The sequence below is a fragment of the Hylaeus anthracinus genome, unplaced genomic scaffold, assembly GCF_026225885.1.
Source record: "Hylaeus anthracinus isolate JK02 unplaced genomic scaffold, UHH_iyHylAnth1.0_haploid 0, whole genome shotgun sequence".
NCBI lineage: Eukaryota > Metazoa > Arthropoda > Insecta > Hymenoptera > Colletidae > Hylaeus > Hylaeus anthracinus.
This window is the reverse complement of record NW_026533254.1, coordinates 6006856-6033398: the sequence shown is the minus strand read 5'-3', so window position 1 is coordinate 6033398 and position 26543 is coordinate 6006856. Positions and strand designations below refer to the sequence as shown.

The 26543-nt window shown below is 40.7% G+C and overlaps 3 protein-coding genes across 5 annotated transcripts in view; 1 reads left to right on the top strand and 2 right to left on the bottom strand.

The window, feature by feature from the left end:
- LOC128896026 (glutaredoxin domain-containing cysteine-rich protein CG12206-like) overlaps positions 1 to 7592 on the bottom strand; it is a 34797-nt gene extending 27205 nt beyond the window's left edge. Inside the window, exons 1-2 of one of the 2 annotated variants that reach the window (XM_054159161.1) lie at positions 7449 to 7592; positions 5047 to 6708 (exon numbers count right to left, since the gene is read on the bottom strand). In XM_054159161.1, coding sequence (XP_054015136.1) covers positions 5047 to 6666 — 1620 coding nt within the window. In that variant the 5' untranslated portion in view covers positions 6667 to 6708; positions 7449 to 7592. Of the gene's footprint in view, positions 1 to 5046; positions 6709 to 7444 lie in introns of both variants that reach the window. The other variant, XM_054159171.1, reaches the window with a different exon arrangement.
- Positions 7593 to 7712: 120 nt separating this feature from the next.
- Positions 7713 to 17411, top strand: LOC128896232 (uncharacterized). Of its 2 annotated transcripts, none has more exons than XM_054159455.1 (2): positions 7713 to 7922; positions 15988 to 17411. In XM_054159455.1, exon 2 carries the CDS (start codon positions 16029 to 16031, stop codon positions 16890 to 16892), a length of 864 nt encoding a protein of 287 aa, XP_054015430.1. In that variant the 5' UTR covers positions 7713 to 7922; positions 15988 to 16028; the 3' UTR covers positions 16893 to 17411. The 2 variants fall into 2 exon arrangements, with proteins under 2 accessions (XP_054015430.1, XP_054015429.1); XM_054159454.1 differs by lacking the exon at positions 7713 to 7922 and adding an exon at positions 13546 to 14366.
- The window catches only part of LOC128896175 (guanylate cyclase soluble subunit beta-1), a 30380-nt gene continuing 16191 nt past the window's right edge, over positions 12355 to 26543 (bottom strand). The window contains exons 10-14 of the mRNA XM_054159380.1: positions 23330 to 23500; positions 22559 to 22796; positions 21414 to 21554; positions 20778 to 20935; positions 12355 to 13227 (exon numbers count right to left, since the gene is read on the bottom strand). Coding sequence (XP_054015355.1) covers positions 13098 to 13227; positions 20778 to 20935; positions 21414 to 21554; positions 22559 to 22796; positions 23330 to 23500 — 838 coding nt within the window. The 3' untranslated portion in view covers positions 12355 to 13097. The remainder of the gene's footprint in view (positions 13228 to 20777; positions 20936 to 21413; positions 21555 to 22558; positions 22797 to 23329; positions 23501 to 26543) is intronic.

Below are 26543 nucleotides of genomic sequence, written 5' to 3'. Positions count from 1 at the left end.
AATTATACGTGAAATGCGCTTTGAACGGATCCGAGAGACAGCGGCGGTTTATTCTGTCAATTATGCTACGTTACAAATTATGTTTAATTGCCCGTGTGTCTGCGATACAAGGAGAAACCCCCGGGCGGTTTTTAATTAAATTTTCAGGTTAAGAAACGGACCGACCAGTCCCCCGTTCGCGCTCCGCCACGGGGTCTTTAATTTAGTGCGTACATTCCAAAACTGGATTACTCGACCGGTTAGGCTCCGACGTTTTAATTACACGCGTAATGCTAGTTAATCGCTCGCGAAGTTGCTCTACCGGCGCGAGCGCGCGTTTTCGTTCAACTAGGGACACAGGTTTTATCAGGTCGATGTGTCGCTACATATTTTACATATAATCCACAATTAGCGGAGAATAATATTTGGTACACAACCGGTGCAGATTTGGACAGAGAAAAACTGGTTAACGAAAAATAGTCAAAGTGTACGCATTCTGTAAACAAATACAGCAGCTACAAATTTATTCAAATGTAAACTGCGCAGTATAAAATATTTCATGTATATTTACAGCAATGTTGTAATGCTATAGTTATATTTTTAATATCGCAACTGCCTGATTGAGTAATGTTGCATTTACAGGTTATTTATATTGAAAATGTATGTTAATTTAATTCTGATTTATATATTTAATATCATCTTATTCGTGGAATGTATTTACAGATTTATTAAACGGAATTTGTACATATGAAGCACTCATTGAACTAAATGGATTGGATTCCCAATAATTAATTTTAATACCGACGCTAAATAAACTTAATTGGCTTGGTTTACACGAATCATTTCATGCACGTGTGTATAATTTTAACGCAGAGTACTAATTGGTTTTTGGTCGTAGCCTTTTTAATATCGATCAATTTTTAAACTTCAAGTACTCTTCTCCCTCTGAAAAGTAATTATTGAAAAAGTGGATAGGAAAATTATTTTCCACGTATATCCAAATTTCGGCTTTCATGGGCAATTCTGTACAATTTTTTTTACTTCCTCGTTGAACTTTTACATATATCTATGAATGTAATTATTGAAAAATATATTGCGAAAATTAATTGAATCCAAAGGTTTTCTTACTACTGAATAATTCAGCAGTGAAACTATTAAAATGTAAACGGAAAAGTGATAATAAATGGGGATTGGGAAATTACCTTTTCTACGGGATCGCATCTATGTTAGTGTTACATTAACTATTCATGAAACAACAGATTGAAATAACACCGTATATTACCGTCTAGCTTCTATGTTAAACTTCGTTAGGCAAACTAGACAGGCAAATACGCGAAGCTTGGAACACACAAACATTATAACCAATCAAATAAATTGTATGTACACTCTGTACAATTGAACACACGATTTTGGGAGCGTACGTTAATATTGGATTAATGTTAACTTAATGATGTGAATACGTACTACCATCACAGTAGTTTCCAATTAATAACCCTTTAATAGGAACACAGTTCATCGGTGATAATTTCCCCGCATTGACCATATTTATACTCAATTACTTTTTCCATCTTACAGGCATCTATTTTAATTTCATTGTTTCCATTGTTTCGCATAGACTGAACTTTCTAGCCCCGTGAAACTCGATAAACGCGATGATTACATCAACGATGTGCATGAAATGCGTTACATCAACGATAATGCGCGATAACGGTGAGAAGGAGTCTTCCAGGAACTGGTAAGTATCTCTTTCCATCGATGCATCTCGATGCATAATGCCCCGACTCGCACACACCAGGAAATTACGACAGCGCTTTCCGTCCGTGTGCGTTCTCTTATGTCAGAGATATCTGACGTTAGTTTTGTATTGTTAAGCACGCGGAAGTGACTTCCTATCCTTCGTTTTTTCATCGCTTTAACCGCCGTATGCGACTGCAGGTGGAACCTCCTGTAGCTTTTGTTTGAACCGTGGAACGCCACACGGGGCGTTTAACCCTTTCGCATTCCTACGTCATGTTAAACTCGACGTGTTCCGCTCGAGTGGTTCCCGTATCGAGCGGATCTCGAATTCTTTTCGTCAATTAAACGTTGTTGCGTGTTGTGTGCTGATAATTTTCGGTAAAGCACGTATTGTTCGCCCGTAATATAGAAGAGCATGGTGCCAGAAATAATAATAAGATCTTTAGACATAAAATAATAATACTATAATACTTGAAACTTTGATTTCAAAAACTTGAATTTTAATTATGTACAGTTAGTCACGTAAGTATTCGTATCCTGTATGTTTATTGAAGAAATTTGTCTAAATTGAATGATGGATTTTATGTTTCCATATCAATTTTTCAGTATAAATATACACGTGCGTAAAATTTATTCCTGTACATATTCAAAATGAAACATTTATTTGGAAATATTAAGCTTACCATTTAATTTAGACAAATGTGTTCAATTGAGATAAAAGATTTTCTCGCAAGAACCTGAAACGAGAGCTGATAAAAATAAGTAGATTCAGCGAGTATTGGACAGACGTGAACTAAATCACATTCAATCGTAAGCGTGCTTCGAGAATATTAAGATTCGATTATCTAGAACTTGAAGTTCTCTTGTAAAAAGGTGTTATTCCACATTTTATAGTTTCAGTTATAGCTACAGATCTACCGCACACGTCGAACTAAAAAGTTAAAATACTATGAATTTGCGCTTTTACCACGTATCGCGTTTCAAATTCTAGAAAAAAAGTGGAAATTACAGCCTTTTTGATCTCATTTTTCCAGCAAAGGCAAGAACGGTACAGTTACATCGCGGCGGTTACAGATTACCTTCTAACGAGTGGTCTAATCTTAGCTTTGCAAGAGATTCTTTCTCGGTACTCCTTGTGCTAGAACATTGACCGTAGCAACGTCTGGTGTTCTCCTTTTTTCTTTCTAATGAAGCGCGTTAAGAAACCAAGGAAAATTGTCGCTAAGTAAATGACTCCCGTAAATGTACCTGTTGCGTGGAAGGTTTAAGAAACATGTTGCGAAAGCGGTGATTACGTTGCTTTACAAGCGAATATTGTACAATCTGATACCTTCTCTTGCATCAAAGGTGTTCGCGTTGTGTATGCGGAGATAGTATCTTTGATCAATAACGCTATTAAGAAAACCAGTGTTACGGAAAATTGGGAGCATATAGGATGGAGCGAAATTTCCACTATAAACAGAGACATCAATGGTTGGTTATATATTATAAAAGTGACTCTAAAATGTGGAATAATATCTTTTTATAAGAGGTCTTCAATTTCCACATAATGGAGTCTGAATATTCTCGAGGCCCGCTTACGATTGAATGTGATTTAGTTCGTGTCTGTCCGCTATTCGCTGAATCTACTGATTTTCATCAGCTCTCGGTTTAGGTTCTCGCGGTAGAATCTTTTCTTTTTTTCTTGTTGATGAATGGTTGATGTATGAGTATCATATCGTACACTCTTTACTATTTTATTTATTATTTTATTATCATTTATATATAACTAAACGTTAAGTTTTTTAAAATCAAAGTTTCAAGTAATGCGATTCCATTTTACAATTCAGATTGCAATTTTTATCTACCGAGCGAGGGATCAAACATTGTTTATCTTCTATTCGTTATTGGAAAATGGTATCCAGATAAGAGTTTCGGCCATCTCTGTTCGTGGCTAGGCACAAGTGGAACACTCTCTACCACGTAGCAGTGATATCGCTTTATCGGATCTACCGTTACGTCGATCTGTTCTGCATCGAGTGTACGATTCGCCCGTTGCGTGTGTCTATGCAGCATAGCAACACCGGAAACCTTGCATCGGGAACCACACGAGGACGCGTGTCGTTCTGTGTCCGCGTCATCGATCGATGTCAGTCAATGTCGATCTAAACTGGTCACCCGCAGACGCGAGGTGATCTAACTGTAAATCTAACGCTTTTCGCGTGCTCGTCGACGACGTGGATCGAGTCGAGTGTATCGTACTCGTGAAAAGGGCTACATGGTAAGCGTCGACGCGGCCTATCCACGCCATTCGATTCCAACTTTGTTCGAAACGCTCGTCAAGCCGTCGCGGTGTCGACGGCTGATTTGCATAACAAATTGATCAGTCGTTTCGTAGGTCCGGCAGTGGTCCGACAAGTCTATGTTTAAAGCGCGTCGACGATTGGTCGCGGACAGTTCAATCGTTCGTTCCGTCTCCTCGCTACTTTTACCCTTAACCACTTCCCTGACTTGTTTTTTAAAGGATTAACTCTAGTCAGTGGCGTGAAAAAATGGATATTTTAAATCATTTTTTTTTCAGTACTTATTAATATTTTATAAAACATGTAAAACTATGATATTATACAATATTTTAAGTTTATTCGATAAAAATTTCAAAACAAAATATTTATTGTAGACACATTTATTGCCATATTTTTTGAACCCTGTTCCACAAGTAGTGCCAGACCTAACACTTTAAAGCAGGTCTGAAAAACATTACGTTTGCTTGTCTCGTTAAAGCAAACAGTGCACACTCGCCTAAAATTCGATGAAATATCAAATCGAGAGTTACTTGCAACTCGCAAGCTAAGTGCGCACAGCCGCTTGTTTCAATAAAGAACGAACGTGTATTCATTATGCGTTACATTATCCTTTGTGGTGGATGCTTCCGAGAAACCGTGGAGCTTATGTCTCGCATTAGAATTAATTAAAATTAAATTATAGTTCAGACACAGAATACACACATGGGATACTTCTACCAAACCTAGTCTACCACTTGATTAAGAACTTTTATTCAAAGATTCATAAAAACAGTTCGCGATACTCTCATCCAAGCCGCTCCGCGTTCTTTGAACTCTTTCGTATCTCCTCCTATCCCCCCTCCCCTCTCGAACGCGAAGTCGCGGTTCTACCCGGATAACGTTCCAGGAACATCGTCCCGGGCGTCCGATAAACATCGCTTAATTTAAAGTTTTCATTCGCTTCCCTGTACACCTCTTTAGCATTCCGCCGTGCCTGGAATTGGCCGTTAATTGGCACGCAAGAGGAATTCCTCGTAGCCCGTGAACGGAATAAGACTGTGATACCAACCTGCGAGGAGGGTTTCTGCAGAAACGTCGCGATCCCTGCTCGTACTCTGTTCTTGACACCGCGCACGGTTCCCTTGGCACTGCGTATGGCTTCCTTATCGAGGATCTTGTAACCGGCAAAACACTCGTCGGTGTCCTTATCCCCCAACACCACTCCCCTGCTCGCGTCCTTATTGTTGCCCTTCAGTTCGTTCACGTGGAACTTGTAAAACCTGTCGTACTCGTAGAGGTACTTCTTGCCCGTCACGGGATTGATGCTCGCGTCGACGTCACCGCCGGCCGATTCCTGCTCTATCCTCTCCTGCTCCTGCTTTCTCTCCTCGTAGGTGCACTCCTTCACCATGGGGGACGGCGATTTCCCGTTTAATTCGATCACGGGATCGGGACTTCTGATCCTCGGCGTGGAGGACGCTTTCGACAGGGTGGAAGCCGCGGACGGTGACGGCGAGACGCTGAGTGAGACGCTCGTCGAGCGTGAATTCGACTCGACTTCCGGTGTCGTGGCAGGTGGCATGGGTCCCTCGCTCGACAAGTCCAGTCGATTCAAATTCAAAACCGTATCTTTCGCGGAATGATCGACGTCCCCGTTCTGGAAGCTGTCTTGGAAGTCTGGGGACGCCCTGATACTTTCATTCGCGTTTCGGGACTCTATACTGTCATGCAGATCGCCAGCGTTTAAGGAGTCGCAGCTGATATTGCTCTCGTTATCGTCGCTGTCCACTTCCGCGCCGCTACTAGTCAAGCTACCAGTGCGTTTGTGTTGCTCGCTGGCGAGTGTCACCGTGCTGGCGTTCTTCTTCTTGGGCAGTGGCGGCGGTGTGCCGTCCAGGTCGCTGCAAGTTCCGCTGTCCAAGGTATCGCTGGGCGAGCACTGTCCGCTGGACATCACCATCCCGGCTAACGGGCTCTGGTACGTGTTATTGTAGTAGAAGCAGGCGCTCGAACGGTTGTTGGCGGAGGAGTTGTTCAAGGTGTCGGACGTATCGCGCTGGACCATGTCTTTTTCTGATCCGTCGTTGTTCCTGTTACGCTTTTCGTTGTTGTTGTTGTTGTTGCGTTCGAAGGCGTTGCAGCCGACACTGATCCTCACACAGGCCTCACCGGCACTTCCACAATGCTGCTCGTTCACCAGATTCGTCGCACTCACGACCACACCACCGTCACGCTTGCTCGAACGTTCGCACGCGATCCCGTTCTCCTGCTCGACTTCGTGGCCAACGTTTTCGTCCAGTGTCAGACGTACGGTGGATATTACCCTGCCGTTCTTGTCACCATCCGGATTGATCCTGATCTTCACCACATGCGCGGCCTGCTGCTGCTGTTGCGTACTCTGCTGCTGTTGCTGGCTCTGCTGCACCGTCGGCTTCACGCTGTTCTGCTTACCGTAGCCGTTCGCGGATTGCACTTCCGGGATTCTTCTCCTACAGGCTGCCGCGGAATCGACGCCAGGAGCGCCGAGTCCGACGAATACCGTTGCTCCGGCCCCTGTGCTCAGAGTGGCCGTGGGGGGATTGGAAACAGTCCGGATTGACACAGTCTGTCGGGCAACCTGACTCGCATCCCGGGCCTGAGCCTTCGGCGGCAGTGTCGGTGGAACGGTCATCGTTGCGACCTCGTCCATATACACATTCGAAACCACTGTCACTTCTTCCGCGAACTACACCTGACCATCAATCTTATCTTTCACCTTGCCCCTCTCTCTCTCTCTCTTTCTCTCTACCCACCACACTCTCTCTTTAGATAGACTTATCAGAGACGTACGATTATTGAACACGATTCCCTCTAATCCAACGACAATTTGTATTTATTTATTTCTCCAAATCAACGATAAGATGTCGATTCGCAAATGCTACGCGTAACGGTATTGGTGCAATTCCTAACTATATCTATCGGATCTCCGTATAGACACGTTCAGTCAACGACGATCTGTCCCCATTTCAACCGCAAAGTGCAATTTTCCCCACAGAAACTGGACATTCAGCGAAACATATTGCAAACATCGCAGTGCACCGGCCGTCCAAAAACTGTGGGCGACTACAGAAAGGACATCGATGACTATGGACACTTACGCGTTCTCCGCGGTCGATGCACCAGAATGATAAGGCGATCAGCGATTGCGCGTAATTTAATCGACGACAGATGGAACGATCTCGCGAAAACACTGCTCCCCGCTGGGAATCGTTATCGCGGCAATTGTTGGAGCGCGAGGATCGGCGTTTACGGTCACTCCAGGGGATGTCCTTTGAGGAGAATGCAAAACACCTGCGAACATCCGTGACGGTGCTCGCGAGTCACGGAATATCTGTCCCCGGGGACGTTGTGCGGTTGGAAAGAGAGAATGAAAGAGAGAACGAAGTAGAGACGAGGAGTGAGATGCAGAGATGTGTAACGTCACTTACTAACCGCATGTGTTTATCGAGAGCAACGCATGGTGAAACGAACTCGACTCGATTCAACGGTGACAACGACAGCGGCGGGTCGACGACGGCGATCGTTCACGGTACGGGCCGTCAGTAACTGTACTGAGTGCCTCTGACACTTACTCATGCAGTTTCGTTGCTTAGGTGGGGACCCAAGTTGGTCCTCGCGACGGGGCACAGCAAAGAAGGGAGTGGGAACGTCGACTCGCTGTTGAGGAGGAAGTGGGGGCACCGTGGGCCCAGAGGACATAACGTAGACGTTCGCGGGTGGGACAGAGTGGGAGAGCTTTGAAACGAGAGAGGTAGTACACGTAGGAGCGAATACAGGTACAAGCACGATGAGCAGGGCCGAATTAAGACGCGGGCTTCCAGAGGTCTTCAAGGAAGAGAATTCCAGAGATAAACCGTCGGACTACCAAGCTGGGTCAATATTGACTCATACTCTTGAATCTCTAAGGTACCAATTTAAAAAAAAATGAAACTAAACGTCAAAGTTAGTATAAAATATCTAATAGCATATTTTTTGTAAGGTGGGTCAAAAAATATCTCACAATGTATGAAAAGCAAAGTAAAAGGTAGGAGAGTTCTTAACCCACTTGGCCTCGAAGAGATGTCAGAATTGGGACGAGTGCAGTTGTTCTCTTTCCTTTGATTGCTTACTTTAATGATTGCGCATCTTGCTATTAACGAATTAGCAATTATAACTGGATAGAGGTAAGTACAGTTGTCCATCTTCTCTTCACTGTTTAAATTATTTAGCAATTACAATCTCTTCCATGGTTTTTCCATGACCGTAGCTTCTCATACTGTCCTATATTTGTACTTGGCAAACATGCGATCTTTCTATTTAAATTATCAATTGCCAGCAGTATAGATTTCTAAAAAATGTGTTGGAGCAACCAAGAACATATAAAATTGGATCGATGTTTTTCTAAATAGCTGAAGACCCTGGGCTTTCTGTGGCCCAGGGATCTGTACGATGTCAGTCCAGTGCTGGGACTGAGCATGAGTGAATGAGGGAGCGAGTGAAAGAATGAGGCCCTGTACGAGTAGGTAAATAAGTAGCCGAGTGGACGTGCGAGTGAAAGGACGAGCTGGGCGCGAGCGTGTGCGCCGATGAATAAGCGAGAAAGACAAGTGTTGGGAAGGGAAGGCCGAGAACGGGTCTTGGAAGCTGTCTGGCACGTAAGCACTTGCTGAGGAGGACGTGGCGTCCTCTACCGAGCCAGGTTGAATCGACTATCCGGTTTCTCATTTAAATACCTGTTCTTTACCGTTCACCAGGCTTTCTCGCGTACGAGGGTGCATCTGTGTGCGCTCGCGGTCTCGCGTACCTGTTCTACGCATTACACCTGCCGAAATTTCACCAACACAACGCCCCTTCGGATCAGTGATTCTTAGCCACTGTGCCCAGGCGAAGATGGCTAACTATCTACGCTGTATGATCAATATTTTGGCGACATAGAGGAATTTTTATTTCCTATTCTTTTCAGGAGTATTATTGTAATTAATTAGAAAGGATGTTACTTCAGGTTTGAATCAAGATGTTGTTTTCTGGATATTTATACTTTCATTAAGTAATTATTGGTTTGTCTGGAAAGTCCATGTCGATTTTTGGTATGTGGTACAGGTCTGAATACATCTCTTAAAAGATAGAAAGATTATGGAACAAAATGGTATAATTCAATAAATATATATCAAAATTCAAATATGCCTTTGGATTTTTTTTTAAAAATTAGCACGAACGTTCTGGACAAGCCAATATAATTTGAAGTGGTTAAGAACCACTGTCTCGGATGTTCCAATGATTTCTTCGCGACCGTGGAAGCCCTACGCGCGTGTGAATGGCCCCGTGAATGGAAAGCAACTTTGACGATACGTTTGATCGTTGGGGAATTTTCTTCTTCTTGTACGCAGCGTTCCTAGAACGGTCGGAAGTACGAGACGTTGCGCAACGATTCGCTTTTGTTTCCTATGGATTAGCCACGGGCGTTGTAAACGACCGTGTAATTACTGCCACTAGGAAGCAGAATGCGTGCAATTCGTTAATAAATAAATCTATCTGGAATGAATCCCTTCATCCTAGATAAATGATACACGTTCTTTCTTTAGGTGGACATCTTGGTCCACCACTTAATCCCATTTACTCCAAACTTTTCCACGCGAGGAAAACTTTCGGTTTAAATAATCGACACTGGTCTCCTGTTTCGTGTAGTCTGCTATTGAAGTCCAGTCCGAAGTGCGCTTGTTTTAGCGAGAGTTCATTTACCCAGGTGAACTGGTCGATACTTTCATACCGTCGGACAAATCTGTACCAGTCACACCCTTGTATATCACTGCGAATTCTAACCGATCGATACTTTTACTGCTTCTAAACAGTTTATCATACTTGATGTCAGCATTCGGTGTCTACGGTAAGCGAATCCTGCGGCATACATTTCAGACGTCGAGAGAAATAGTGCTAGAGTAAGTATCCTTTGCAAGATAACAATTTGCAGTATATTTTTATATAGAGTTGTTTCCAATATTTCAAAAAGCAGTCACGCAACTCATCCAGGAACAACGTATTATCATACAAGATATGTGGGTCATTGCATACTGAGCATAGTTATTCGTGTACATAGAAATCTGATTTAGCAATGTAAATTTGAATTAGGTAGCGAGGTCCGAGATACTTCTGGTCTACCGGATACAAATTTTGACTATTGCTATCTTCCATACCTGCGCTAAATATCGACAGTCGATATTTTATCCTTGTTACCCGCGACTTCTGTGTTCCAATTTACTACAATCACTTGGCGCTTCGACTTTTATCGTCGTGTAAGCTTTATGGTATTATTTTTAAGACGTTCCCGTTTATCTGAAGAGAGCCATACTCGCGAATTACCTTTCATCAATAATTGTTCGTTTTCATCAACCAGGTAATAGTTCAGGTAATATTTCTAACTATAATTTACATATACTCTTATAAATTGGCTTTCGTCCTTACCTTCGTCGTCGTCCTTCTTTAACCCTTTGCACTCTGAATTATATTTCAATTTCGTTACCAGCAGCTCTCAACGTTTTTAATTGTTTTATTTGAAATTTTCTGTAACTAAAAAATAAGGCAATTTAAATAATTAAAGGAAGAAACAAATTCACTTAAATACCAGTTTTTGTCACACTATTGTTGTACTTTGTAATTTTCAGGTGCATGATATCTCTTGAAACAATATCCTTCACTATTGATTTGGACATAAGGAACGTCGAGTGGGACTCGACAAACGAGCTCCTAAGATGAAAGCTGATGTCGAATCACAATCGACATAGGAGTGCAAAGGGTTAATCCCTTTTACTTCTGTGTATATTTTTTTCAAATTATAACATGTCCCGAGGAATCCAAAAATAAAGAACCTTGACGTTGCTTTCGCCATAAAAAGAGAAGCACGTCTCTAACTTATCAATAAAAAAGTAAATTTTATTTAATTAAAAGGAATGTAGAAAATTTCGACTGGTTTTTGGAAGAATTCTAGATCCCCGTAGATCGTGTCCCCCATGCAAATCAGGCGTTTGGCGAGATCCCCACTATTGGCATCGATCGGTTGATCCCACACTCTCGGATGTTTCTTTTACTCTTTATTATTTGGCCTTATTTTCCACATACCTCACCCGGTAAACCAGTTGGGTGGTGTTCGCCTTTCTTTCCACGACGCGAAACCTGTATTCAGCATGCCGCTTACCGCGGCATGCGATTGAATAAGCAACTTTATAAACAGTTAAAATAACATGCAACAAGCGTGTCTAGGAAATCGTAATATACTCCTTGGGAATTCTCGTTTCCTTTTCTTTTTCATCTGATTTCGCGCGCGCGGGCTCACGTACGCGCGATATCGCGCACGAATGTTTGATAGGGCCACGTGCGTATTCAAATATCAACGTGTGCATTTTTCAATCAAAGTAAAAGTTCTGGAAAATGCTAAACAATTTTTACGACTGTGCGGCTCGCTGACACGAAACGACACCGAGTCTACGCTGTAAACAAATTCCAGCATTCTAACTCGGTTGCAATTTATTTGTAAATACTTTGGGGCTTCTAACGCGATGAGTAACAAACTCCACTTACAATATACTCCAGAAAAAAAACGATACACTGAAATAATACTTGCATTTGTAAACAAATTTGAACGTACGCGCTGGTTGCGGCTTCGCATCGATGCGTCGTGACGTTGGCGTCACGGGGATCGCGGTCCTTCCTTCCATGTAGCGCGTAATTGAGTTACAATAATAGGTATTCGGTAATTAGTAGTCGCGTGACTAGTCCTAGATACAAATATATATGTTCAGATTATGAATTAGTGAGTTCAGTTGTTCAGTTCTCTTCCTTTTAATTACTCTCTGTGTTTGTTCGCCCACAAAAATATTCCTTACACATTCATGTAATATTTCCCATACCAAAATCATGCACAACTAATTGCTGTTAAATTATCTACAAGATCGACGCACTATTTACGCGCACCATTTGTTTCATTGAAGAGAACCAGGACAGGCAACTAATCCCTAACAAGCGTGAATTATTACTCTCGCAAGACAAGTCGTACATTGAGATATTACTCGGCAGGAAATAAGGAAAAATGATTGCTGGAATCTGTGTCGTATCAAGAATTGCTGTGTGTGCGAGGCTCGGATGTATTGACCTTGCGACGTGCGTGGGACGTGTTGAGAGTAGAACAGGTTCCGTTACACCTTTCAGCGTCCAGCATTCCATCGAGCTCTCCCTGGTTATATACGTTCGTCTTTCTCTTTTTTTTTTCATTTTATATGCTTAAGGGTGAAGTTACTTCGTACTTGCGACCTCTGGCGCAGGACCTCCAGTCAACAGGGCCGACGAAAACGGGAAATGAAACTCTGCATACCTTCGAGCGACACACGGTGACACTTATATTTGATTGCTTCTTACATTTACAATTGGTAAACTCATTGCGAAGTCGACGTTCGCGCGAAAGGAGTCGTTTGGACGTGGCTAGAGCCTAGGAGGACTTCTCGACTCTCCATTCAACGCAGACCATTGTAAATTATTTGCGATAACAAATTTTCCATTCAACAATTATCGGCCGCCTTGCCAGAAGTAAATTACTGTGTTGGAATACAAACAGTAGGCGATTTCTGGTTTGAGAGGACGATAATGAGGATTTGTGGCCCACTGCAAGACACGTGAATGGGAGAAATTGAATCCACATGCTCGCATTGTTGCCGAATAACAATTCCATCTTATGTCGTATCATTTCTCGAAAATTGCGATAATTATCCCGTCGATTTTCATTTAATCCTATCGTTATAATTCACAATTACATTCATTTAATTTAAATTTAACAAAAACAAGCTTCGCAGGATTCTTCAGTAATCCACAAGTATACGACGTATAATTCTGTAGGAGTTTGTAATTAATTTAAGAGCTAACATTTTGCGCTCTCCGAATTTTTTAAAATATGAATGACATAATAACTTCAGTAGCAAAGAAGTCGACCCAAGGGTTGTGTTATCGTTTATGGAGTTTTAGAACCGTAAAAATCTTATCTCCTACACAATATATTGATGGTGTAAGTGTACAGTCGCAATAATACTACGATGGTGAATCGCCATAGCGTTGACGAAGTTAGGCGACTAGTTCTGTTTCTCTGGACAGGAACCAAACGTTCATGGGTTCCGATTTGCCCTTCATGGTCACGGGACCTCTGTACTCCAACAGAAACTGTGGATCCTGGTTCTCAGGCATGCAGAGGTACCTGCAACAGTGAAAATATTATTATCTTATCAACGTGACGACGAATTCGAGTTTACAGTTAGAAAAATAGTTAAGTAGGCGATTCAAGAATTGGACGTTGTTATTGTGGAGGCAATTAAGGCACAGTTAATGAGTTACTGTGGTGAAAATAATAAAGTCTTCTGTTAAAGAGCCACAGATGCAAGTATGTAAAATACTTCAATATTTCGTTGTTGTTGTTTAATTACTTTATGTAAGGTCACATCAACTACGAAGTTATTAGTGACTACGTCAATCATTACAATTTAATTATAATTTATTTAACATGTGCATACTATTTGAAAGTTTAAACTCAATTCGATCGTGTTGTATTCCCTGTCATTCTGTAATTAAATATTTTCCTGCAAGGGTCTCGTCACGAAAGTTGCATAATGGTGGCTGTGAAAATACTTCAATATTATTTCAACCTTTTTCGTCGACAAATAGCAGGTGAAATTACGATTCGTATTTAATTTCCGATAATTATAGACAGTTTAGCATCGCGTTGAATTTCTACTAATAACTTCAGTCAGAACTATCGAGTGATGACGGGTGACCTCAAACCACATTAAAATCCTTCCATTAAGAGTACACCCGGGCTGAAAGTGTGTCTGCGAAGGCAGCAATCGCAGCAACAAGAAATATCGTGTAATTTACTGCCTTTGAGCTGTTATAAACTCGCTGGACGCTGGGAAATCGGTAATCGTCGAGACTCGACGTTCCCGCTTAATTAGGTATGTTTATACACCGTTCGGACGGGAATGTAATATTTACCGCGGCATAGTAAGGCGGACTCGTCGTGCGCTTTGCTAAGGGAACGAGCAGAGGAAGCCCTCGAAATACTTATTTAACACCTAATCGAATTAACCATTGGCGTCGTCTCCCCGGTGGTGCCTGATGTCCAGCCGACCATTCGTGGACGAACGACAGCGGTACGCTCGTCCCAACGCGAAATTAGTGCATGTCGAACGTTTCTCTTCGATCCAGAAAAGATGGAAGTGTTGATAGACGGCTACTTCGACAAGCTGTTCGCTGAAATGGAGCGCAGTTGCCTGGCCTCGCGTTACAAACGTCGAGAGTTGGTAGGCTACTTCTCCGACGTGATAAATAGCTGCGCGGAAGGTAATAATCTCCGCTTACGAAATCTAAGATTTTTATGGTTTATGCGCATTAAACGATGGGAAGGGATTGGACAATTCTGTGACAGTGAGTGAAGTCATAATTTGTTACATGTGTTTAATGTGTTTAAAGAAAATATTTTCACTACACTTGAACTGGAATTTTGTTACAGCTTTGAGCAGCGATGTATCACTCTCGGCCGTTTTTACGAGTGTATGGAGGAGCGATATATCGCTCCTTGGCACTCAAAGGGTTCAATTTGTTATTTAAACAGAAAATTTACGATCTTCTTTTGCAATAATTCGTGACTGAAAAGGCTATAAACCTATCCCTTGAGTAATTGCAATCAATGTAAACTACATCTCGTAGTTACTAGTGAATAGGTTAACGTTTGCGAGCACCGTTCAATTTATCAATATCGTATGATGTAAACGTTAACCTTTCTTTGCAGTCCTCGTCAGGTTTATTTAGTTGTGCTGCAAATACTTATATTTGATCAAAGAATTTTCTGTGAAATTACCCGCTATTTACTGTATGGTTAACGGGGTTTTGGTCGCGATCGCATGGGATGGAGGTTCCGGGCCGTTTCGACTCGCCTGTATAGATTTTTTCGATTCAGTGATTGCCCGGTTCGTTCAGCGATCCGCTAGAAATTCTATTGTGCGACCATGAAAGTGACTCGGTCGGGAATAGCGGAAGGAAAGTGATCCCGTGTAATGTTATACGCGGGAGAAACCGTCCATCGTCGCCCCGTATGATTTTGCTTTCTTTAAAAAATTATGTAAAACGGTGATTCGATGCCTCGCCATCGAAAGTATTGGCTCGTGAAAGAAAAAGTTGTCGTGTCATCGACTTCTACCATCGCAGTGGGATTTTCCACGGATTTTCATAGATCCACAGACACTGTTTCCCTGTCGATTCCCTTCGTAGTTGTGTTTTACTGTGAAAATGAAACTCAAAAGTGTGACCACGCGAACGTAGCATACATCATTACAGGTTACACTGGCCTGGTGATGTGTGCAATCGACGACAGAAAAAAAAAAGAAATCTAATAATCAGTTATTCGTTGCGTATGACTATTGCGATTCTATTGGAACGCAATGATCAGCTAATGGTAACATATGGAAGAATACTTGTTTTTTCGACCATTACGTTCCGATACATTGCAATAGTTATACGCAACAAATAGCTGATGATATAGTTTCTTTCCTCCTGGCTTTGATTACACATACAGTTTAATCTTTTGTATGCTATCACTGTATGGTCATACTTAACTCATTAGATGCCATGATTCCTATTTCGGGATTTTGAAATTTTCCGTACACCATTCGGCGCTAGAAATATATTTAGTATGTCTGACAGTTTAATTTCATTTTATGTATATCAGTCAATACTGTGGGTAATAGAAACTGTGTATTCTGTCCTTCGTTTCTTTACAAAAAGCGAACGCATTTGAAATTCGTCCGTAAGTTGAACGGAACCGGAATGGAAATTTAGCAATTAATAAGTTAAAATCCTTTCCCTAAGTGAACCTGGAATTCATCTCAAATTAGTAACACTCCTGATTGAAATCCCCCCATCTGTCCATAGATCACATCAGTACAATTTTGCCCGTTGTTTATAGCGGAGAACCTAGACAAGCAGGACGTCTGCGAGAGGATAGTGATGTCCGCCCTGCGCTACCACAACATAGCCATGATGGAGAACGGCTACGTCTGCCTGCTAGGCAAGTTCCACAACGTTCTCTACGTGGCAGCGAAGCTCTGCTACGACTGGAACCTCGAGAACAACGAAATCGTCTCGCGACTGCTCAACGACATCTTCTACTGCGAGAAGACCTTTGAGCGTATATTAGTGGGCGCTATCTTCGGTACACGGGTGACCCACTTCCTGTCAGGTTGGAAGAGCGACTTTGAGGACCGCGAGGAGAACATCAACGCGCTGATATACTTTCTGCACCACGCCACCATTGGACGGCTCGAGTACAGGTGCCAGCTATTGCCCATGAAGAGACGCTTGATTGATATACCCATGGAGTCCTACGGACAGGCGTTGCCATTAAGGGTGGCCATTCAAAACGGCTCGCCAGATATTCTTCTCGTCATGCTGCGTTACGGAGCTTCCGTAGAGCCTGACAATTTGGCTCCGTCTCCCTTGGAAATGCTGTTGACGAGACTGAGCGAGTACGACCCTCAGCCTGGACAACAGCAGGCAGTTTATCCTGAACCCTTGCTTCAATGTCTGAGGATAGTGCTGAGAACCGTGACCACAGCTTTTGTGAAAACGCCCAGTTACATAGCTGACAAAAGCGGCGTCTACAGTGTCTCTCTTTATGAACAGTATCCTACTCTGGTGGAGCAGAAGCTGGTGCCACCCGAGAGGAGCGGTCTGAATCCACCTGAATTGAGACACTTGTGTCGTTGTCGTATTAGAGAGACTCTGTTTGAGAACTGGGCCCTGCCGCATGGAATACAGAGTCTACAGATCCCAGCGTCGCTTAGGGACTACTTGGACTTGCTCACCGACTGATATATGTACTTTCGCCGTTGTGGGTCGAAACTTGGACTTGTTAGGTGAGATAGAGAGACTCTAAGTTTAGGGATACGCCAGAGTTTACTTAAAATCCTCTTGAGACTGATTAGTATTTGATCTAACCGCTGCTACAAGATGTGTTTCATTTGGAATGCAAAGGAAGGACATTCTTCAAAGTTCACTGAGGATACTTCATTTAGTGAGCTGAATATAATTTCTTTTAGATATATGAGCTGCTCATTGCACAAATCCATTAACTCCATACAACAAAAAGTTGAGAAATGTGATCAAAATAGCCTCTGAAATAAATTATTTATTATTCAATGGCCAAAATAATTTTGTCGTTTAATGGTGTTTTAATGGTTTAAGTGCTTTGACACTTAAATTTAAGATTTTTAAAAAAGCGGAGTTAATCGATTTGTACAGTCAACGGCACATATGTACAATAAAATGGTCGTGCAATAGAGGGCTAATATGGTTGCGTGACGAGTTAGATGTGTGGAAAATCGATAACTTCGGTTCTTAAGTAATGATGTAACAATATTTGTAGGAAAACATTTATACAGAAATATCACTGAGTGGAAGTGACAAAGTTATTTCTAGGTCATGTGAGTTTCAGACCTTTCAGAAATATAGCTGTCGTTGAAACAGATGAAGTGACTTTTCATGCGACTCTTCATGTATAAACATTTTTCTTTCAAATTCTAACGAAACCACTGAGACCAATAAATTTATACATGAAAATTCACTTCGCTGCATGTGACATTGCGAAACTGTAGTCGGTTTCTAGACTGCACTCAAAGTTCATCGAAACTGTAATCGAAACTCGATGAATCGCTTCCACACAAACCTGCGGCATCAAGTTTCGAAGTTCGACGCGCGAAATGCGTGCATGAGCTGAAAGCATTGACCGAGGTGCCTTGTAGTCGACCATAACTTTTCAATGCAATTTCTTTTGTCAGTGTATCGAGTGTTACATAAATCGTCGTAGTTGCTGATCGAGTTGGGGCAGCAGAGCATGGAAAAACCCATAGGAAAACCTATCAATTTCGATACAGATGTATCGACTTTTCCAGTTTGTATGTGAAATCCCTTCTCGAGTTTACAATTCGTAGAAACGTCCCTAAAGATTTATGTCGTGTCGCGTGATACGGGTCATCTGATGCGACCGCGTATACTTCAGCCAATAGGCGAACTTCTGACAACGAAAACTCACGCGACGAATACTGATGTGTGAAAAAGTAGTGCAGCTGTCTTTTAAGGGGATGAAAATAGACAAAGTAGACGAGTAAATAGGTTATAGTTACGAGAATCAAATAAGTTGTAAATACAAATATTGGTGTTGAAGAATTTACGTTAAATTAGAAGAAATTTAGGTTCAACTTTCGATTCGTAATAAATTAACGTTTTAACTTCCATTCTGTAGGACAGTCTGCGCCAGGTTAAGGGAAAGTCAGGTTCAATAGGTCCGCGATAATTATACGTTGTAATATCCTGAAGATAATGAGTGCTGGGAATCAGAGAAACTCTTTCTGAATCACGAACGCTCCGCGAGAACATCGAAACGTTTCGAGATTCTGCAAACTGTGTCCTTCCTTTTCACATAACGCAAGTGTCGCGAGAACGTTCTTATGGCGTTAACACTTTCACAAAAATATGTCTCCCACGCGTTCCATGCGAACTTCTTGCACATTTGAGTTATATTTTACTTTCTTTTTTGTTAGAAAGAACAGGGAAAGCATGTAAAGCAAAATCATCGCTCGCAAAATTTATTTTTGAAATTGTTCCTAGTAAAATCGAAAACGACTGTTAATCTTTAAATTAATATCAGCGAAGTTTTATATCGACCTACACCGATATTTTTTTCTATTTATAAGTTTATCATTGCTCGATACTACACTCTACGCTCTACAGTGTCCAATAATAATGAAATATTGCGACAAAGTTAATCGAACCGAGCCAGCTGGAACTGATTGCTAGAACCAAGCGTATAAATCCTTCGAGACACTCGACGCGCGGGTAATAAATTTGATATTCAATATTTAACACGATTCTGCATAGACGTTTAATAAATTCGACGTTCGATAAGCTGAGCAGTGACAGTGTGTCTCGCGACAATACAGCAGCAATAATAAAATGTTCAGGTAGTCGATCGACAGTGAATCGTAGTCGCAGCGATATAAATGCCGCTTCGCATTAAATTTTGACCTGCTGCATGTTCAACGAATTTCCGAGATGGATGCAGCTCCGCGCTGGACTTTCCTGAGTTTACTGGTGTAATTGAATTACCTCTGGTCTAAACAATTCATTGTCGCGATAATGCTGCTGGACTTGATTAGCAGGCGTTCGTTACTAAATCGAGGCGTGCGTTGATTACAAAGGACACTTTAACGCTTCGGTTCCGTAGCACGGACCATGAATATCAATTTTCTGATTCAACGAAGGTAGCGAATAATAAATTATAAAGAAGATGAACTGTGAACTAGATACAGTATTTCAAGCTCAATAACGCGACGGTGGATATACAGATATTTGTATTGCTTTTGTAAATGTATGGCATGTATTTTCTTTCGAGTTCTTCCACATCACGTATTCAATTCAGTGTATTGTTCAAGATGGATCGACCACTGAACAATTAAAATTATAAAGAAGATGAAATATGAACTAACAAGTAAAGTATTGCAAGCTCAGTAACGCGACAGTGAATATATATATGGTTATTGCTTTTGTAAATGTATAGCATGTTTTCTTTCGAGTTCTTCCATATCGCGTATTCAATTCAGTATATTATTCAGGATGGATCGACCAACGAACAATTAAAATGATACAAGCTCCACCATGTTTCTTTATCGATACCATCATCCTTGAGGAATAATTCAACATGCCCATGCAATAAAAATAAATATTCGCATGTACGCGATGTTATTCCCTAGTCACAGCAATATTTCCGTTCGACCTACTTGTATCTGCTTATCTGTACATTAAGTCCACAAACTGACCATCTTTCATGTCGGCGCAAGGACGTCTGGATTATTGATCTTTTTATGCGCTCGAAGTCTCCCAAGCGTTAGTTGAAAACAGTTCAGAGGTTTGCCAAAAGGAATACCAGTGGCAAAAATGACGGTTCGAAAACAAGAACGAACAAATCGCGCGCATTCGTCCCATCTCGTTTTATTGCGGCCATCGAAATCTAAAGTGGATCTCGTCGATCCCAGAAATCACCTTCATTAATTAATCCCCTAGATCCATTTAGAATATTAAAGTCAGTCAAAGGAGGATTCTCATTAAGAATGTTTAAAAAGTCGAGTTTCATTTTAATTGGATATTTTGAAAGTTCGTAGCCTTGGAAATTAACCTTGTGAATTTAATCCCTGTATACCAGATGTTTATTATGAAAGTGGTGCCAGGTCATGTCTTTTAAACTCAAGTTTTCTCAAGCAATTCTTGAACTAAAGTTATTATATTTTATCGTTTTAGGGAGTAGTTCATAATGTATCAACGTTGACGATAAGTGTATACAAATTTATACTTACAGTCAGTCCCATAACTATTCGTACACTCTATTTCAATTGAACACATTTGTCTAAACTAAATGGTAAATTAATGATCTGAATAATGGTATATACTTATAATGAAAAATTGATATGGAAACGTAAAACTTATCATTTAATATGGACAAATTTCTTCAATAAACATAGAGGGTACGAACACTTATGGAGCTGACTGCATATCATTTTGAATCTTAAAATGGACAAGCTAAAAAGTATTGAGAGAACTGGAGAAAACTGGACACTTCTTCGATGCACCTGAAGTGCCTAACGCAGCAAAAATTAATAATTTGCACCTAAAGTGTCTAACGCAGCAAAAATTAATAATTTGTACCTGTACGCGTCCTCGGAGACGTTAATTTTTCCAGGCTCGCCAGTGGTCTCCGTACGGCTGGTGAGATTCACCGTGTTTCCAAAGAGACAGTATCGAGGCATACGGTGGCCAATTACTCCGGTTACGACCTCACCGCTGTGGATCCCGATGGTGATTTGCTACGAAAGAGTTAGCGACACGGTATCACAGGCAGATCGTCTAATAAACGACAGTGCGCAGTCCCGTCACGTCGATCGCGTTAACGCTGCGGAAGCTTTCGCGTTGGAACAGGAAGAGTGCGTTCAGGAAAAAGAACAAGACTCTTTTTACGGATAATCGAATGCAGTACTGCGTTCCACGACCAGCGATTGAAAAGACCAGTTAAACGTAGAAAGAAATACGATATCTACTTCCACTTATTTCGTTACTCAATTTATAATAATATTTCATGATCTATTAATTTGATTTTTATTTAATAGATGTTTTTGCTAGGCTTCTTTATTTTTGGGCACCTTTCAGTACATGGAAATTAATTTTACTATGGTAAATGACATTCAACTGGTCTTTGAAGGTTGTCGAGATCTCTTATTGAGATTTCTCGCGTAAGTTTCGGGTTGGAGGTCGAAAACAAGCTTGCAATAAAACATGGAAACTTACCACAGGCTCGCCATCGATCTGCACTTCGTCTGCAGCCAGATCCATCATATCCAGCGCCAGGCGAGCGATGCATCGTGCATGGCAACGACATGGTTCTGGTAATCCGCTCACGGCCATGTATTTGTCACCAACAGTTTCGACCTAGTCCAACCAAAGTGGATCAGTGCTAACAAGCCTTCTCGTTAATTCAAATATATTCGTTGTCGAGCGTATAATGGATACCGGATATCTTACTTTAATGCCTTTTAATATCGCTCCGAAACGGGCATAATCAATATTAATGATTACCTTTTTGTAATGGTTGAACGTACGTGTTTTTCTGAATTATATATTATATTCTGGTCGAGGCATTTATAATGAATTTTATTAATAACTGGGACTTCGCTTTAGGTTCTCCTCAGGAAATTCATTTCATTTAATAGATACGAGAGAAACATTAACATTAAAATAAATCTCTTTTCACTGTAATATGATTCATATTCGAATTTAATCTCTCCTTGAAATATCTACACATCGAAAAAGTACGTTCCAAATTTATGATCCGATAAGTCTAATGAATAAATCGTGAAAATAAAAAAAAAACTTAGGTATTCCATTCAAAAGTGTAATGCTAATTTCCAAAGTCGTATAACTTTCTTGAGCAATGCCGTTTCTTACGACTTTAAATAGTGAAGATATTAACGTGAACCGTTTCTAAGGCGGCACCCGGTAAAATTTATACAATTTAGTTTTGAAACGAGTTCGACCAAGATATACGTTTATAAAATCCGTTTATCGATTCTCCAACCCAAGTCTGTTCGGGAATTGAAACACAAACTTTTACGCAGTTCGAATGCCATGCGGAAAGAAAGGAGCTCTTAACAGTATACACAGTTTCTCTTTCTTTCATTACTATTTAAATAACCATTGTCGTTAGGAACGACAACCGTTTGTGCTTCTTCCAGACCTGCTTCCTGCAGTGGCATACGCTTTGAACGCAATACACTACAAACGAGAAACTTTCTTTTTGGTCTTCTAGAAATATTATCCGGTATATACATAAATTGGCTTTGACCAATATTGGAAAATGCTTACTCTTCAAAGGGTTAATAACCTTTCATATTTGAAGTATAAGATTTTTTACATAAACCTTGATAAATGCTCACCTTGTAGACGTTGGGATTCTTCTTGGGGTCGGTGAGAACATCGAACGCGGTGTACAGTTGATTAAGCATGTTGACGATCTTCATGGCGCCGCTGGAGTCCGTGTGAGCGGCACAGTAAGCCCCGAAACCGACGATTCCAGAAAATAGGAGCGTAACGCAGTCATATTTCTTCGCTGGCACCGGTCTCGAGTGCCTGAGCTCGTTCGCCACGGAAATGGGCAACACCGAGTACAGCAGTCTGCGAAACACGCGCAACTTTTAATGGAACTTCGTTTAATCACGAGCCAGGCGACTCCGCTAATTTCGTTTACCCCCTCGAATCACGGAACTGGCCGATGGAATTATCCTAACGGAGGTAGCAAAGCAGATCACCGAGTTTTTTTCAGTTGAAAAAATAAAAATGATGTATTTTACCAAGCTGAAGAATCGAAAACTTTACATGGATCAAATAAATAACGCGACTCTTTCTAATTTCGATTACACCCTCTGGAAAAGTACTCATTTGCAGTCACAACCTGAACACCCAGTATTTGTCGGACCTAACGTCCTGCAACGAGCGTCGGAACGAACGTAGTTTAAAGGTGTCGCTCGATGGAAAAAGCGCGATCCAATTTCCGGCGGGAAAAAGTATCTTGTCAAGAAAGAAATTCCAAGTTAGTAGAAAAATCGACTTCTCTCCACCCTTTCCCGTGGAATCACGCCAGGATAAATGGCAAACGAGGCCAATGGGGATTTCCTTAATCAGAAAATTACGCCGACGGGAATCCTTACCTGTCGGTCTTCTGCTTCTCGCCGTCGAGCTCGCGATACGTCTGCTGCAATTTATCGGTAAGCAATTCCAAGTTCCTCGTTAATTTATAATCAGCCTCGAATTGCTCCGACATCAGAACGAGATCTCTGGTGGCATCGTGAAGGGGGACGTCGCTCAAATACAAGCCCCGCCTGACGATCAAAAGCGTGGAAAGTATAGAAATAAGTTTAAATCTTACTATTTCAAATGAAAAAATTAATTAACGGTACGAATGGACTAGTTCTAATTGGAGAAAATCTAAAATGGAATTTATTTTATGGGAAAGGATGCTTTCCAGTTAAAAGATGTTTCGGCCTAGACGGTGGAGTCGTCCATGACTGGTGAGGCTGAAACAACAGCCTATTGTTCTAGACGGGATTAAATTTTGTCAAAGTGGGATCCTACACAGGAATCGCCAGCTTAAGTTTATTGTTAGCCGAGAAATTAAGTGAATGTTTTCTAGCTGGTGTTATTTAAAGGCAAAGAAGGCAAAGAAGGTTTTCAATTACATTGAAAACTTTATATCTTAGTTCCCATAATATTTAACGTGAAAAGGTTAATTAGCGATATAATGACTTATTCTGCTTTTTGTAAATATTTGAAAGGAATTTATTTTATGGAAAAGGTTTCTTTGTCTTAACTCGAAAGAAATTCTTCCCGTAAAATAAATTTAATTTAGATTGTTTAAAAGACAGAATGTACCATTTACGTCGTTAATTAACTTTTTTGTTTCCATTATATTTGGAATGTAGGTCAATCGTTAAAAATAGGTAGATTAAAAATGATTGTTATTTGTTATAACAATTAATAAGAGACAATCGAAATTTAATTGCAAAATATTTTCCATTATTGTTTCCGATGCGTCACAGTCCTGACCACATTCTAGAACGCAGCCAAAATATTTGTTATAATTAGATTTTGTTTGTGTTTCATCGACTGCAAAACCGAGCTAATGGAACTCATTGACACCTGTACCATACCAACTTGAAACACTTTACAGAGTCTGTTATAGACAATTTATCGACTTTCAACCTCAAACGAGAAAATAATTCACCCCAAAAATAGCTAAACGATGATAATTCGATATTTGATCATACTCGAATACGTAATTCACGTTTCCCCTTCATGGCAGAGAGAGGACAGAGGTACGCAATAACACGTCGCAATAATTTCACTTGCGCACACTTGGAACGTTTGAACATGGAAAACGAAGCGCGTTCAACGAGTGTCGACGGGACGCAACGTGGGAATAGGAAAAATATCGGTTACACGGGCAGAAATTTATTCGACGGCGAATCGTATCTTTTCGTCACGTCTGCCAGCTATGTAAATTGAAGCTGGGCCTATTCGAATGATTTAGCGTTCTAGTATTTTACACTCGAACATTTTACAACATTTTTGTATCGTAATACATCAGTAATCCAATAACATTTTTCGAATACTAGTATCTCGACTGAAACTTTATACATCTCATAGACTTAATATTTTCTTTATTGAATTTCTTGGATATTTTAAGCATCCGTGTTTTCATTTTTGTTGTTCACTTTTCCATATAAAAAAGTTAAATGTTGAAGTTAGTTGAAGTTTATAAAACCGAAAGGAAATCCCATGAAGTATTAATTATTTATAAATTAATGTAAATTTCGTTTTTATTTATGAAGTCTTAAAGGTTTAAAAATTGCACGAATTTCTATCAATTTATTCGTTTTCTTATTAATTTCGCAACTCATATAAATAACTAATACTTTTTTGTACTCTATCTATTCTAGAGATTTCCAAGAATATGTAGAATATTATTGTTTATAAAAAGGAAGTTAATAAATTACAATTTTACATAGTTCTTTTGGAAATTGATCAGTGTACAAATACTTTCTACACCCACTGTATAGCACCTAGAAAGCTCTGACAAGAAGTCCCTAATGCAAATCCTTTTGTAAACGTAACTCTCGCACCAGTTGCGTCTAGTCTGACTCTCGGAGTCACGGGGCCCTGTCGACGGTACAAAAGAAAGTTATCGCAGTAAACAGGCAGCGTAATAGGAGCTAACTCAATTAAGCTTTAAATTTATCCGCTGACTACCTCGACATTTCTGCTCGAATAAATCCCTGCTAACTCTAAACTACAGTGGGAATTATCTGGGCGTTAATCGTCGCCCCATAGAGGAGCGACGAACGCTCGAACGAACGCGCAAAAAGCTGGAGCGCGCGATGTAGCAATTGCGCGATGTAGCAATTACGCGATCGGATTTTCAACGACGAGTGCACCTATACACGCCGCGACGAAAACCGCAGGAACGACTGATTGCGATGGGATCAACTTCGTCACGTACTCAAGAATCAGAGGCGCGTATAAAAGGATCGAGGGTGCAAATTATATTCGTAAAAAATGAGCTTTCACTTTTTACACTTGTAGAATATTTGATCTACAGGGTGAATTACGAATCGTGATCAGTGGAGATTACTCTGTTATTAGCAGTCCTGTTATTAGACGCCTATCTGTTAGAGGATTTCAAGGCGAATACGATAAATCAATAGTTGAAGGTCATTCAAGGTTAGATAGGCTGACGATAATAGAAAATAAATTGTTTGAAGGCACTCTTCAAATATTTCATTAATTTATTTTATTTGCGTACTTACTGCTATAGCAAGTGTTCAAAATGACGACCTTGAACTTGGATGCATTTTCTAAAACATGTTAATGTAGAAAAGATTGCACGATGAACTTCGTTTGAATCAATTACAATGCAAAAGTTGATAAAAACATATTCAATCGAACTGCTAATAACAGAATAATCTCCACTGATCCCGATTCGTTATTCACCTTGTATAAAAGGTGGTAGTGAAGCACAGATTGTCACTTGAGACACTAATCAATTGTCATTATTCAATATCGTATATTCCATGAAGAATTTGAATGATTTGAAAAGTGAATGCTATCATGGGCGTGGAGTTGCTAAATCTACAAAACACTCTTAAATATATAGAGTATACGTATTTTGCGAGGAGTATTTGAAATACTAACATATATATAGATCCATCACATATCTATAAGCTTTGGAAGTACAACTTCATTTCCTAAAGTACTTCCAGAGTATAGAAGGTTTGAATCCACTTGTAAGATGCTTGATCCCATCGGTAACGAGTACTCGACGGAATGGGCGTCAGAATATATGAAGAGAGATACACGGCGCGATGT